Genomic DNA, 15,677 nt, shown 5'->3' with positions numbered 1-15,677 from the left:
TCTGAAAGGTCTAAATCTATGATTCTAGGACCCTTCTTTCACCAATTAGGTAACCTGTCAGAGAGGGCAAGGACATGTCCTATGGTTACTAAGAGTCAGTGGCCATATCTGCTCCTAGATTACTCCTAATGCCAAGATCAATGCTATTTCCACTACAGCATACTGCCTCTGTGGAATATTAATGAAAAGACATGAACAGGAATCACATGGGATGAGAAGGATCATGGCATGGAATGCAAAATGTACCAGGAGAAGGCCATGTCTATATTGATCAAATCATGAATCCATGCAAGTATAGAAGCAAGATTTTAGGGGGTAGGGTTCCAAACCTTGAGAATTCCCTTCAGAATAAAGATATTTGACCCAAATACCTCAAATTAATGAAGCTTCCCCAAAATATGAACTGCTCCCTAGCTTTCAAAACCTAAGCCCAAAGCCTGTGCACCACTGGCCCATATGCAAACCTGCCCCCTTTGCCCTTCCCTAGAGGCTGAGGCAGGGTAGAGGAATACCACAGTGATATGCCACCCCTCAAACCTTTGCCCAAGTGGCATGTTGGTATAATACAGCCTTGGCCACCAGCCAGTAATAAAACATGAAAGCAAATGACTTTTCATTTAGTAAATACAAGGATGTTTGCATTTTTCCTGACTGCTGATTGTACAATCCTCTGATAATAAAAGCTTGTTTTACAATTTAATTAACATGGGGAGGAGCTGAGAGAGTAGAAAGGCCAATGGCAGGTTTCTTTCCAAGTTTACCTGATTTATACTGTGAAACATGTCAATTCCCATACAATGGTTCTAACGTTGGTTGGCCACAGCTGGAGGTAGAACGATATCCCTTTTATACAAGACACTATTTTTTGATCCAAAGAGGATTTTCCTCTTTAGGACTGGAAGGGTCATTTAGTCCAAGCCCCTCATTTTACAGAAGAGGAAAATCTGACTCTGAGTAGTTAAGTGACTGGCCTGAGGCCATGAGATCATAGATTTTGAGCTATATGGGCCATCTTGTCCAAACCCCCTGTTTTACAGATGAAGAACCCGAGTCTTAGAGAGGTGTTTTCTTTGTTCTTTTCCTAGTCAGAATTTTATTTGGAAACCACTGTGAACTCTGGCCCAGTCCCACACAGCACCACTGGGAACACCTTTCCATGGTTACAAAGGCAGCAAATGTCAATTTGAACCCAGGTTCTCTGACTCCAGTCACCTGTTCTTTCCATGACCATGGTGCCTCTCCCCAAGATAACCATTCCCTGGGAACCTGCCAGTGAGGCATGGGGCACCATGGGGTATAATAAAGGACAATGCCTCTAGGGGGCTCCACACCTAGAAGGATGCATGAGCCTCCCTCCATATGATTCAGGAACAAACCAAGGACCTCCTTCAACTTTTTCCTTTGGTTCTAATCTTGCTTGATCACAGCTTCACACAGGTTTGGTGAGGGAATGTTCATCCCAGACAGCTCCTGTCTCCAAGAACACCCCCATCACCGACATTACCTTCACATGTGGTGACTAAGAATGGCAATGTCTTTCTTCCCTCAGACACTTGCCTCAATGGAGCACAGAAGCTCAAATTTAGAGATGAGGGAAACACACCAAACCACACATTCTACAGAGGAGAAACTGAAGGCTAAGTTACTTGCTTGAGATGACACAGCTAGTAAGTATCTGAGGTAGGACTGCACCCTAGGTCTTCTTGGCTCCAAGTCCAAGGATAAAATATTCTAGTTTCTCCCAAAGTATCTCCCTAGTCTCCAAGCATCTGCCTCAGAAAAGATGGTGCCAATCATCCTTGGACATTAGTGGCCTCACTTAGGATTGGAGGCTGTGGAAAAGCAGAAAGAGGCTCTAGAGACCAGATCTCTCTCACTGTCTCTGCCTCTGTCTCTGTATCTCTCTGTCTCTCTGTGTGTATCTGTCTCTGCCTCTCTGTCTCTCTCTGTCACTCTCTGTCTCTCTCTCTCTCTCTCTCTCTCTCTCTCTCTCTCTCTCACACACACACACACACACACACACACACACACACTTCTAGCATGTTCTCCAAACAGGTGATAATTCCTGAAATAAATGGACATTCAGATTCCAGTTTTCTATCAGAGATATGCATTCTCCTGTGTTGCAAATGAGTGAAGTTTCAGCAGACCATTTTGAGAGGGGTGTTAGAAGAAGGCCCCACCCCAAAGCTTAGTCTTAATGTAGCTCAGTGAAATCTTGGACTTTAGACAGCCACATAATTATACAAATTAGTTCCTAGATAAGCAGAAGAATAAATGCTCCTCGAAACCCAGTCTTGAATCTCTGGCCAAGGAGGGAAAGAACACTTAGAAACATGGCATTTGATGGGCCTTGGAAGGTGGACCGCAATGAGAACTATGAAAAGTTCATGGAAAAAATGGGTAAGAGTTTATTGGTTAGCAGCAAATCCCTTCCTGAGCCAGGAGGCCAGATGACTGTGGAAAAACCTTCTGGCGATCTGTGAGATACGCAGCCTCTTCATGCTAATAATTCTACTGGACTTTTTCCATTGTTTGCTTCCAAGTCACCTAAGGGCAAAGGCAAGCTTAGATCTTTATGACTCTCTGCTGATTTCTTCAAGAGGGTAGATTTTGCTGGCTAGTTAATTTTCAGAGCTCCTGCTAGACCCAACCCTTCTGGGCTCCAAGAAGGTGGCAGTAATTTACCAAATTCCATCAATTCTTTAGAAACAGGTGTTAGTAGATTCTGGTAACAGTTGGAAGAAGAGAATATTGCAGAAAGAAATCAGAGAGGCAGGAAGGCAGAAAGCAAAGAAGAAAGGCAGAAAGCAAAGAAGAAAGGCAGAAAGGAAGGCCGGAGGGCAGGAAGGAAGGAAAGAAGGAAAGTAGGAAACAGAGAGGAAGGAAAAAAGAAAAAAAGGAAGGCAGGAAGGGAGGGGTCATTAATTTAAAACTGAAATGTATCTTAGGCATCATTTCATCCAACCCACTTAGTTTACAGAAGGGAAAACTGAGGTCAAAAGAGAAAACTCATGTAGTTTCTCACTGATGGATTTCTAGCTCTCTCCACAAATCTCTGATTTCGATGGCTCTTCCTTGTTGATAAAAAGGCCCTGAGACTTGTCAGGGAAGAGCTATTACTAGGAACTATTTTCACCTGAGACAAAAAGAATTGATGGGGGTGGCGCTCAGAGGACTCTCTGACCATGGAAGAATCTGATTGGGCAAATAAGTGTAGTAGCATCCTGAGAGGCTGTTTATTTAGGGAGAAAGGAGAGTCCTTCAGGGAGCGGTGATGGGACCTGGGTTTCATTGGCCAGGGCCAGATGAGGGAGCAGGACTGAGCCATGTGGCACCTCCCCCAAATGTCAGAACCCTGGGCCAAAGCCCAGGAGACCTGTCCTAGTTGTATCTCTCATTCAAAGGATGGGAAGCAATTCAGTCAGTCTCACATTAGGAAGAATGAAATGTTCTCTCTACTTGAGGGGGGAACGAGTAAGGAAAGCCTCTAGGACTGTTCCAGTAATTGTTCTAAATGCTGGCTCTCAGCCTTGTCTGCAAATATCCTGTTGCCACATAATCTATGCAGCAGAAAAACCAGACTCTTCTCTGTGCCCTTTGAACACATCCTGGGGTAGCTGGTGGCTCAGTGGATAGAGCTCTGGGTTTGGAGTCAGGAAGACCTGAGTTCAGATCTGGCCTCAGACACTTACTAGCTGTGTGACCTTTGTCCAGTCACTTCACCTCTCTGCCTGACTCGGTTTCCTCATCTGTAAAATGAGGAAAATAACAGCACCTATTTCCCAGAGTTATTGTGAGGATCAAATGAGTTATTTGTAAACTACCTAGTCTGGTGCCTGGCACATAGTAGGTGCTTAATAAATGTTTGTTTCCCTTTCCTTGGCCTTCTCCATTGCACAGTGGGAATGTCCCTCATTCCGCTCCAATGCCCTGGCCATTCATTCCCTCCCCCTGGCAGTGTCACTGGATGCCTGTGACTGACCTCAGCCTTGCCCCCTCCCTTCTCTCACAGTATTTGTTCTGCAGCTCCCTAAGGCGGTTACCATGTAAAGGAGAGTGGCAGAGTCATCTAGATGGGGGTCCTGTTGTACCGGCATAGTTATAGAAGTAGGGAAGGAAGGAAGGAAGGAAGGAAACAATCAGTTAGTAAATGCTTCCCATGTGCCAAGCACTGTGCTAAGTGCCTTATGAATGTTGTCTTAACTGATTCTCCCAACCACCCATAGGTGCTATTATTATCCTCATCTTACAGAAGAGAAAAACTGAGGCAAACAGGTATAGTGACTCATCCAGGGTCACACAGCTAGTAGGTGTCTGAAGCCACATTGGAACTCAGGTTTTCCTGACTCCAAGCCCAGTGCTTTACCCACTATGCCACTTAGCTAGGGGGACAGAAACCACAATCTTGGTCAAGCTTTTCATTTGTCCCAATGACATCCAAAGAGTCCTGAACTGAAGTAGGTAATCAATAATTTCAGAGACTGAAGCGAATTAATTTCCTATTGTCGGTTGATAGTTAGCTGGGGACTGGATTTCTAGTTGGGAAGACCCAGGTTCCAATCCTGCCTTAGTAACTTCCTAGCTGTGACCTTGGGCAAGTCCTTTGATTTTTGTATGCCACTGTTTTCTTGCTGATAAAATGAAGAAGCTGGATTTGATGGCTTCTAAGGTCCTTCCCAGGTATAACCATATGAGCCTAGCTATAGAACAGAGTCAAGCTGAGCAGCCAACTATCCTCTCCAAGGTCACTCTTTCTATTTCTGTCTCTCTGTCTCTCCCTTCCTCCTTCTCTCTCTCTCTCTCTCTCTCTCTCTCTCTCTCTCTCTCTCTCTCTCTCTCCCTCTCTCACTCTCTCTTTCTTTCTCTCTATGTCTCTCTGTCTCTCTCTCTGTCCCTCCCCCCTCTCCTCTCCTTTCTCTGTGTCCCTGTGTCTCTCTCTGTCTCTGTCACCTCTCTCTGTCACTCTCTGTCTCTCCTTTTTACTTCCCTCTACCCCTCCCCCTCTCTCTACACACACACACACACACACACACACACACACACAGAGGTAGCATAGGAAGCTTCTTATAGAAAATTATTGTGTTTATTCTGTTGTTTAGAATGCCCTCACCTAACAAGACAAGCCTACCAAGTGTAAATCCAAGGAGTCTTAATTTGGGAGCTCTCATGTCTTTGATTTCATAGGCATCAACCTGGTCAAAAGAAAGCTGGGAGCCCATGACAACTTGAAGATAACGATTAAACAAACAGGAAATAAGATGACTATCAATGAATCCAGTGTCTTCCGAACTTTGGAGGTTGTGTTTGAGTTTGGAGTTGAATTTTCCTACACCTTAGCTGATGGAACAGAACTCAGAGTAAGCAGTTTGTTCCTGAAAACACCGCCTTCTTTCTATTCCACATGAAACTAACTCCCACAAACCCTTCTATTTTCCTTTTAAAACTCTTGGCAATCAGCCCCAACCCTATTATTCAGCATTCTCCTTTCACTCATTTTCTTTAAAATTTAACTTGTTTCAATTAACAAACATTTATTTTGACTACATCCTACCTTAACAGAAAAGGGGATATAGGATACTGAAGGGGGAGGAGCAAAAGTCATTTGTTCCTAAAATGCATTCTAATTTAGTAATGCTCTTCTTATCCCCTTCCCATCCTGGCATTCAAGGTCATAGTGACCTCGATGATCTCTTGGAATTTAAGTATTTTTGAAACCCACTAAATTCATGCTTATCTCCTTCAACTTAATGCACATTTGTTGAGTGCCTACTCTGTGCCAGGTACTATGCTAAGCACCAGGGATATAGACAAAAATGTCAAACCTTGCCCTCAAACAGCATTCATTCTACTGATGGGATACAGTAGGTTTCCTGACAAGCAGTAGCACTTGGAGGACTCACCCTCTGTTACAAGGAATCCCACTTCCTTGTTCCCCTTTCTGTTGTTGTCAAGGCAGGAGTAACCCTCATTTGGAGGAGAACCTAAGTTTGGATGTGTCAAGTCAAGTGTTTCTTTGTAATTAGCAAACAGCTAAGTTCATGGGACTTTATTCTTTACTGCTGATTGCATTTTTTAAATCCTCAGAATGGTTGGTTTCTATTTTATGTTTTCTCTTTTGGCCAATTTGATTCCTGGGTGTCTCCTCTTGGAAACATTATCAAATTGTGCCACTCAGAAAATCCTGCCCATCAAAGAAAGCATTGGAAGACTTGGGGAGATCATCAGCTTGCATCTTGTCAGGAGCCTTACAGCTCCATTGGAACTTCTATACCTGGCAGGGTCATCCAGGCTCACCTCCTTATCTTACTGTGTCTAAGGACACAGGGTGACCAAGCTGGGACTCAAACCCAGGTCCCCTGATTTCCAGTTCAGTGTTCTTTCCAGGACACCCCGCTGCTCATCTCACAGGAGTATGCAGAAAGAACTCTGCTTTCACTCTCCAGAAAGTTCTACTTCCTCTTCCCTTATTTTACTTGAGGAAGGAAAGATAATTACTGAAACATAGATGTGAACATTGACAGTGAAAAATGAGCTTCACAGTGATGATGCTAACTGATTCTCCCTCAGATGAAATGGAAATTGCTCTGTCTAATTTCTAAAGCCATGTGCACTCTGGCCCCCATCTATCTTTCCACCTTCAGTAAAAGTTATTCCCCCTCCCACACTCTGTGATCCAGCCAAAGTGGTCTTCTCTCTCCTCCTCACCCATCTCCCATGTGTGTGCCTCTGGACTGGCCATTCCCCATATGAGGAATGCACTCTGTCCTTATCTCTGCCTCATAGAGTCCCTCTCCTCCTTTTGCTGAGTGGTATGGTGAATGGAGGAGGTGAATGGACCTGGAGTCAAGAAGACCTGAGTTCAAATCTGAATTCAGACACTTAACTGGATGTGTGACTCGGGGTCAGTCACTTAATTTCTGTCGGTTTCTTCATCTAGTAAATGTGGATAATGACACTAGCACAGACTCCTCAGGGTGGTTACACAGATCAAACGAGATTCTATTTGTAAGCCTTAAAACGCTGGAGAAATGCTGACTATTATCATACTATTAAAGGCTTAGCTCAAGCACGTCTTCTGCATGAAGCCTTTCCCTATTCCCCCGATGGCTAGTACCCTCCCTCCCAATTACCTTTCATCTATCTACTTCAGATTTATTTGTATTTATCCACTTTATATTTGTGCTGATATATGTGTATATGTATGTATATATACACGTGTATCTGAATATAGGCATGTATGTGTATACGTGTACGTATACACAAGTGTATATATATATATACATATATACACACACATATATATATGTATATATATATATATACATGAAATAGCATGTACATATGTACCTTCCATTAGCATGGAGGCTCCTTGGAAATAGAGACTCACTCATTCTTGGTACTTGTTTTCCCAGAGCTTGGCACATCACAGGCACTTAATGAATCCTTATTGATTGATTGATGTCATAATGACATCCCATGGCCAGAGAGACAAGCAGCTGTCTTAATTTCTAGAATAAGCATGAGATGCTGTTTCCTAACATGTCCCAAATGCATGTTGTTTTATTGCAGGGAACCTGGAACCCAGAAGGGAACAAGCTAGTTGGCAAATTCAAACGGCTGGATAATGGAAATGATGTGTACACTGTTAGGGAAATTGTAGGTGATGAGCTAGTCCATGTACAAGTCTCAACAACTGGGATCTTAATGCTTGAACCTCCTGATTGTGTTATTATTTATGATTCCACAGTAATGCAAAGCTTCCTCTGATACCTCATTGGGGTAGAGTAATCCTGTGCCCTAAAGGCACTGTCAGTGAGGGTCAAGCTTGGGCAGACCCTGCCAATTGTGAAAAGTCTTTGCAGATGGGTCTGGAAATGACTATGTGCCAGTCATTTGAGGATCAACCAAATTGACTCAGGGAGGTTCATTTCAGAGTTGAAGGCAAAGGTATGGATTTTCCAACTGTGACAAACTCTTCAGGACCCTTAACTAAAGGGATCTGTACCTATCCAAAGAGTGCCCACCCTGGCAAAGCCCAGGGTGAGTAAACTCATCCAACATTAAATGAGGTGATGGCTTCATGTACAATAAGCCTGCGTTAATGGAAGATTCTTGTCGAAACCTTGATCATTCCTTGGGTCTGGACCCAGGACACTTAGTAGCTGTGTGACTCCAGGCAAATCATTAAACCTCTGCCTGATTCAGTATCTTTAGCTGTGAAATGTGGGTAATAATAACACCTACCTCAAAAGAGACAATAATTGTAAAGGGCTTAGCATGGTGCCTGGCACATAGTAGGTGCTTATTAAATGCTTGTTTCCTTTTTCTTCTCCTAATCAAGGTATTTTGAAATGGAGAAGCCCATTATAGTGATGGCAAACTGACAGACATCTAAACAAATGAATGAATACAAACCATATATCTCTTAAAAAATAAAAATTTAAGAATTTTTTTAAAAAATTAAGACATTTAAGAAAATTTAAGAAATTAAAATTTAAGAAATGAAACGAGAAATTCTCTTTTCTGTGAGAGGTTCTATTGCTACATGAAAAGAGAGTATTTACTACTGATTTTTAAAAATTGTGACCAATACTGATTTTCCCCTCACTGGTTAAAATGTAAATTTTAACAAGCATCGTTTCATGTTTGTTAACTTGCAGACCTATACATACCAAGGTGTGGAAACCAAGAGAAGCTTTAAAAGAGCTTGACAGTCACCCTGGGGAGCATGACCCCAAACACTTCCAAAGCAGTTGGGTTTTTGTTTTGTTCTTGGTTTTTTGCCCATCAACTATAAACTTGCTGCTGGATTCCTTCTCCTTTACCCATTGACTGATTCTGTTGCAATGTGCAGTCTCACCAAAGGAAAAGAAGCCAAAGCCAATGAGGATTGCCTTTGTTTTCCATGCATCCTCCCCGACCTCCTAGAGTATGGCACTGTCACAGCTTACCAAGTGAACATGTAGTATTTTTTAAGGAAAATAAAGATAGCGAAATTCCTTTCATCCTGACTTCAGTGACACAGAAACACGGTGTCATACACAGGGGGAATGTTCAATGTGTTTGTTGAATGAATGAACAAATGAAACAAGCATGTTGATCACCCCCATACTATATACCGACACACCTTCTCCCCCAAAATGCACCCTCACCCTCTTCCAGCCCTCACCTTTGTTCATTCCTTTCTCTGTAATTCCAATATTTTCCCTCCCCTGCTCTAGCTGGTGAATGCCTACTCGTCCTTCCCAGGCAGACTCAAATGGCATAAGAGAACTCACAGGGAACTCACAAGGGGGCTGCCAAGGCTGGAAACATTCACTTCTTAGGATTAGTCATCAATTACTTGGATTCTGGGAGGGAAACAGCCAAGTAACGGGAGGCTGCCAAGGGCCTGAGGACTCCTCTCCGGCTTATCAGACAAGCACGTGTCACCACCAGTCACATGCTTATATTGCAAGCTGTCTTTGACACCTGTGGGGAGGTAGAGTCAAGGGGATGAGAGGAGTAGGAAAGGGAAGTTCCCTCCTCCCACTCCTGAAATCCATTCAGTCAGGCAACAAGCATTTCTTAAGCACTTGCTGTGTGCCAGGCAGTGTCCTAAGTGATGGGAATATAAAGAACAGTATTTGTCCTCTGAATCTCCCATTCTAGTCGGAGATACATGAAAACCACATACAAGATACAAACAGAGAAGACAGAAAGCGATGCCCTAGATTAAGCACTGGAAACTGGCAGGACTGGAAAAGGCCTCCCTCCCCATGTGGGATTTGTCCTGAAGCTGGAAGGGAAGTTAAGAGGTAGAGGGGGGAAGTATTTCAGGCATGAGGAGAAATGTAAATGCATGTGAATGAGAGAGCATGTTGTGTGTGAGAAATAGTAAATAGACCAATCAATACCTAAACCCTAGCATTCATGAAGGAGTGAGGAGAGGTCAAAGATTAACAAAAGAGTGGGAGTGATCATGGGGGCATCCCACTGAGAAGATGGAAAGGTTAAAATCAAGGGTGCATTTGCCTTGTCAAGGAAGAGCACCAACTCCTCATGCAAGGCGGGGGTGAAGAAGAGACAGTGGGAGAAGATGTCTGAGTGATCTGAGAAGAGTAGAAGAGAAGATGGAATCTCAATGGCCTCAATCTTTTCAGTGAAGTATGCAGTGACCTCTACAGCTGGTGGAGGGTGGGGGTGGGTGGAGGCTGTGCTGGGGGAGCCCTGAAGAAGAGGAAAAAAGATTCACTGTGGAGAGTAGGATAGCAGATTGTGCAGGCTTGCTCTAGGGCAAAGAAGGCAACTAGTTTGGCAGAAATCTCAGACTGAAAAAAGTGAAGGGAAAAAATAGGTGATAGTTTTATACTATTTTGACCGTGGGTCCGTTCTGCAACATTACAAAAGGAAAGTATGGTTATTTAAAATAAGGGCTAGGGTAGATGATGGAAAAAGGGAAAGTATCCCAGAAAGTAGATAGGACCGTCCCTCATGAGCCCCCCGCCCCCGTCATGAAGTAGGGATCATTCACATTTGGAGGATGCCCCAAGACCACACCCACTTATAAAGCTCACATTCTGGGAGAGGAGACAACAAATGCAAAATTTCACCTGTGAGTCACATGTAAAGGTCCCATGGTCCTTAGAAGACAGCAACCAAGTACATAGTCTTGCCTCTTCTTTAATTCTATTTCCACTGATAAAATCTTATCAGTTTCTGATGTTTAGCCACATGGTAGAGCCAAGGACTTGAGTGGTAAGAATATTTTTCCCTGTATTTATATTCACTCTGCTTAGTACAGATTTTTCAAAGGCCCCAAGGCCTTTGGCAGTGTAGTTATGAAATATAAGTGTTTTGGGATTGTTAAACCTGAAAATTTGGTTGCAGGAAACAACAGAGCTAGGTGATAGAAAAATCCATGTTGTTTATTATTTTCCCTTAAAGCATAGCTAGGCTAGCTTACTTGTACATACAAGGAGTCAGAGCATAGGCTCTGACTGACTGAACAAAGGAATGAGAAAACTTATATACATTATTTTAGCAGACCCAGCAAGCCTGCATTACCTCATTTTTTATGACTCAATGTATATTTAACCATGATACAGGAAGAGGATTTTCCTTAATGGAATAGGGTTGTAAAGAATGTTGACAAAGGTCAGTTAATATTAAGCGAGGTAGTCTCTCTTGAAGTTAGGGTCTCTTCCTTTAATGGCTAACAGGGTTAAGAATGTCCTTAGGTCAGTCTAATCTGGCCTTGTTGACAGTGGTAAGGGTATATCCTAAGCAAACTTTTAGAGAGAACAAAGAAGCCCAGGTCCTGGATCTTCATCCAGTTACTCATTAATTCAGGCTCTGGGTCTAGTTGAAATTAAAAATGATATAAAATAGCATAATATTTTCCACATTTCCTCCTTTTGGTCAAAGACAAACTAAAAGTTTCACCTGAAGACCAATTAAGGTATGGAAAAACCTCTATCTTCCTCAGGGGTGAAGTTCTAAAAATTCTTATCTGGGTGGATTCAGGTTTTTTTTTTCTTTCTGTGGTTGGACATCCCCAGAGATGGACAGTAATTTTAAACTAATTGTAAACAAGCAGGGGGAGCCAGTTGCAAGTGGTAATAAGCCAAAGACACCAAAAGTACAGGTAAACAGTCTTGGGAACACAAGGGACTCAGAAAGGGAAGGAGCAGTTCATTGTTCAGGTTCTGGTCTGGACTCTTGGGAAGGTTGCCTGCATCTGATGCTGTCCCCTTCAGGCTCTTTGATATCCACTTGGGAGCAGGGGCAATCTTCAGATGTGACAGAAGGATCAAGGAGTCCATACCCACAAGTTGGCAGCTATAGGAGTGATTAGATCTGATAGGAGCTCCCAGAACACATATGATTTGATCATTGAGAGAAAAACAGCACAACATAGGTCCCAGCCACGTAGGGCTAAGTTCAAACAGTAAAATGAATGGTTCAATATCCCAGCCACACAGGGCTGAGTTTAAACAAATACAATAAAGTTCTTCTCATAATTCACAAAACTGCACAATTACATTGAGTCAGGTACAGACCAAACCACTTAGATGGTTCACAATAGACTGATATTGAGAGGGGGAAATTTACGTGTCACATGTTTTACATTTACATATTAGATAACCAAGAAAACTTAAACATGAACCATACAAAGTAATGCAATCATTATTAACAATGTTGAACATCATAAACTTCCTAGTATCCTAGTAGCACAGTCAATATAACATCATAAATTTTTAGTCATGTCATGTCTCTTTGATGGCATTTACAAAATAATCCACAAACCATTCTTAACAAAGCTAAAAATGTTTCTGATTTAATTCCAGCAATCAATTGCACAATTTGTATACAAAGTAACTTTAAATCCCAGTTACATATTTCTAATGTCCATTTAAAGTGGCACTTTTTTTTTTCAGATGCCTGATTGTAGTTATCTGGTTCCTAGATAGTAAAAGAGAGTTCTGCTTCTCTGGTTCAGATTTAGACATTCTCAGAGAATTCTTACTTAATATAACTTAGTACAATCACTTAAATTTGGTTTTCCTTTTTTAAACTTCAGAGTATTTCAGTTTATATATCATCTGCTGTTCCTATCCTTACCTAAATGTTGTACCTGGTATAAGAATCCTTTAAAATATGAAGGTCCAACCATAAATTGAACTCATCTTCCCTTTAAAATTATCAGACAGATACTTTAATAAAGGAGATATAATTTCACTTGTACTACTATCTTACAAAATTTTGTGCAAAAATCCACATTTAGGATCTTATTACCAACACACACTTATGAGCTTGAATTTCCATGATTGATAATTTTTGGAGACAATCATCCACATCTGTATATAATTCTTAGAGGAATCAATCTGATCCTGTTATTTTCCTCAAAAATTTGCTTTCCTATTTAATTAGACATTCTATCACATTACATCTTTGTCTTATTACTTTGTCTAATCATTTCCTCCTTTTGGAGGATGTCATGTCTATTTTTCTTTTAATCTTTATTTGGTCATAAACATAGTTTAAAATTGTAAGCTATTCATTCCTGCATCCCATTATAATAACTCAGAGATATTCCAATATTCATCTGTTACCTAGTAGATTTAGCATTGTGCTTACAAAACTTCTAGATAATATAAATTTGCTATGAAAGAAAAGAGGGACAATGTAATATATCTTAACAGAAGGAAAGAACTTTCTTAGCTCTGTTTGATTCCAGGCATGAGTCATATCTGATAGCCAATCATATAGTCACTAGATGCTGAAAGCAGGGCTTAGGAGGAATCAGGTGGGGATTGCCCTTTTCAGAAAGGAAATAGCAGAATTGGGAAATAGAGTCAGGAAGATCCTACCTAGGCTGTGTCCAAGGTGGTCTTCAAAACTTTTTCCCAGGCACAGACATCCACCTTTAAAGTTCTCAGCTTGTAACACCTGCCATTCTACTACTGGCTTCATGCGACCTATCCCTGTAAACAGAGCTTAAAACAATATTAAATTGTAGTCCTATAAAATCTTAAATAGCAAATAAATATCCTTCAGATAGGACTATCCCAAACTTCATTGAGCTAATAATTATCAAATCAAGCTACATAACTTTTCTGTCTTCTAAAATACTTTCTCACACTCTTTCTCAACTTACTTAAACCATCTGAAACTAGTATTTTCTCTGGACAGGAGAGGCTTAGCTAACTCCCATTTGTTCCCAAACCTACTTATCTGCTTTTCGCATTTCCAATCAAACCTTTATTTACCTTTCCAATCTTTCAAACCCATTATTCAGTCTTCCTTTACGTTTCAACCGTAAGACAAGATAGCTCATAAATTAGTGATTTTTACTGACATAACTGTCTGTACTGGAGTCCATTCCAGCTTAAACGAAGCAAAGAGGTTAATGACCAACCTCACAGGATGATGGATTTATGTCCCCTGTTTACTCATTCTAGAGGAAAGGCACACTTTAGGAATCAAATCTTATACACATTGATAAGCTCTAACTCTTGCTTAAAATCACAAAAACATTTTCCAAAACATTTCTAGAATTATTTCCCTTTCTTAAAAACAGTTTAAAATTTATCCTGTTAAAAGGAATACTCACTAAACTTTCCTGAAGGCAATTATTTAGAAGGTTTTAAAATGATAGACATCTCTTTCTTTCTCCTTAAAGCAAATTAACCCTTAAACACTGGAATTCATTAACTAAGTTGGTGCCAAATGTCCTCATTCTCAAATATGGCACAGAATTCCTGGATATTACAAAGTTCCTTAGTCTAAAAGTGTTGTAATGGGAGGACACTTAGTTTCTATAAATTACATACCCAATTAAATTTACCTTATCACAATAACAAACTTTACCACTAGTGGTAACATTTTAATTTCTAAGGCCCAATACTCTTAGCACTTTAAAAGAGAAGATTATTGTCTATAAACCACATTTTTTCCATATTGCTAATACATCTGTTTGCCAAATTACACAATTTAGAAATGTAACAATGCCCTAAATATAATTATGCATTTTAAAAACTTGAAACAACCCATTTATCAATTTAAGCAAACACATTTCTAAATATCTATGAACAGGGAATGTTTCGTCTCATCATTTGAAACTATAACTTCAAACCACTGGATATATTCTCATAATAGAAAAGCTTTTCACATGGAGAGTCTGTTCTCATGGCTAAATATCAGTATTTTTAATTATTTACTTGTTATAACCACATATAACAGTTCCAAATTTTATCACATCCCTTTAAAAACCCAATTCACATATATCAAAATCAGATGAAAATGGCTCTAATATCATTTCTTACCACGCAATGGTATTCTCAAATTTCACAATCTAAGAGAATTTTAGAGATACAATGCAATTTTAGAAATACAGAAACAATTTTCAGATGACATCAATTGCATTTCCAGATTACCACGTATAGAAATTATTCAGCTTACTACTTTTAGTATTTGAAAACCACTTCAAAAGTTAACAATTACATTAAACCAGAGAGAGAGAATAATAATGTTGTATCTAACATATACCAGACTTTATGCTAAGCATTTTACAATCATTATCATTTTGATCCCATAACAACCATCATTATTATTTTCCCTTTACAAATCAGGAAACAGGTCAAACAGAGATTAAAATACAGTTTTGCAATTGGAACAAGAAGTGTGAAGTTACCTAGTGCAGAAGCTAGTATCTCAGTGGTGACAATTCTGGGAGGCAGAAAGTCCATATCCATCCTCACCCTTCCCCCACAACTGCAGAAGTTACTGAGCCGAGGGCAGTTTTGCAGCTGCTAGGGACATAGTGGGCAGAATCCATAGGACCTGGGTGACATTTCCAAGCTTTGCCAAAAAGGATGGTCTACAAAGGTATCCAGGGGCACAGGACTGTCAGAATATTGTCAGTCTGTGAATTTCTGTCCTTCTCCTCCTTTTGCCAGGTGGGGAAGGGTGATTTAAGTTTTCCCTACTGTTCTCCTGCATTCTCTTCTAATCTGATCTGGGAAGAGAGGAGTTTGTTTAGCTGCTCTTTTACTGCAGCCCTGGCTTGGTCAGAGACAGGATAACAATGGTGAAAGATCTCGATGATTTTAACTCAGGTAAACTTCACCTAAGTGATCAGCATTGGGAGGGTGTTTTAGCACCAGTGAGAGTTCCTGGAGTGATCTATAGTC

General features: G+C 40.8%; 1 protein-coding gene across 1 annotated transcript; it reads left to right on the top strand.

Annotated features, from left to right (window-relative positions):
- Positions 1 to 2,336: 2,336 nt before the first annotated feature.
- On the top strand, positions 2,337 to 8,714 carry LOC118855534 (fatty acid-binding protein, intestinal-like). The gene is made up of 4 exons (XM_036765657.1): positions 2,337 to 2,403; positions 5,188 to 5,360; positions 7,573 to 7,680; positions 8,664 to 8,714. The coding sequence occupies exons 1-4, from the start codon at positions 2,337 to 2,339 to the stop codon at positions 8,712 to 8,714; spliced, it is 399 nt and encodes a 132-aa protein (XP_036621552.1).
- The last annotated feature ends 6,963 nt before the right edge of the window (positions 8,715 to 15,677 follow it).

Source organism: Trichosurus vulpecula, chromosome 6, assembly GCF_011100635.1.
Source record: "Trichosurus vulpecula isolate mTriVul1 chromosome 6, mTriVul1.pri, whole genome shotgun sequence".
NCBI lineage: Eukaryota > Metazoa > Chordata > Mammalia > Diprotodontia > Phalangeridae > Trichosurus > Trichosurus vulpecula.
Note: the sequence above shows the minus strand (reverse complement) of the source record. Positions and strands in the feature narration are given on the sequence as shown.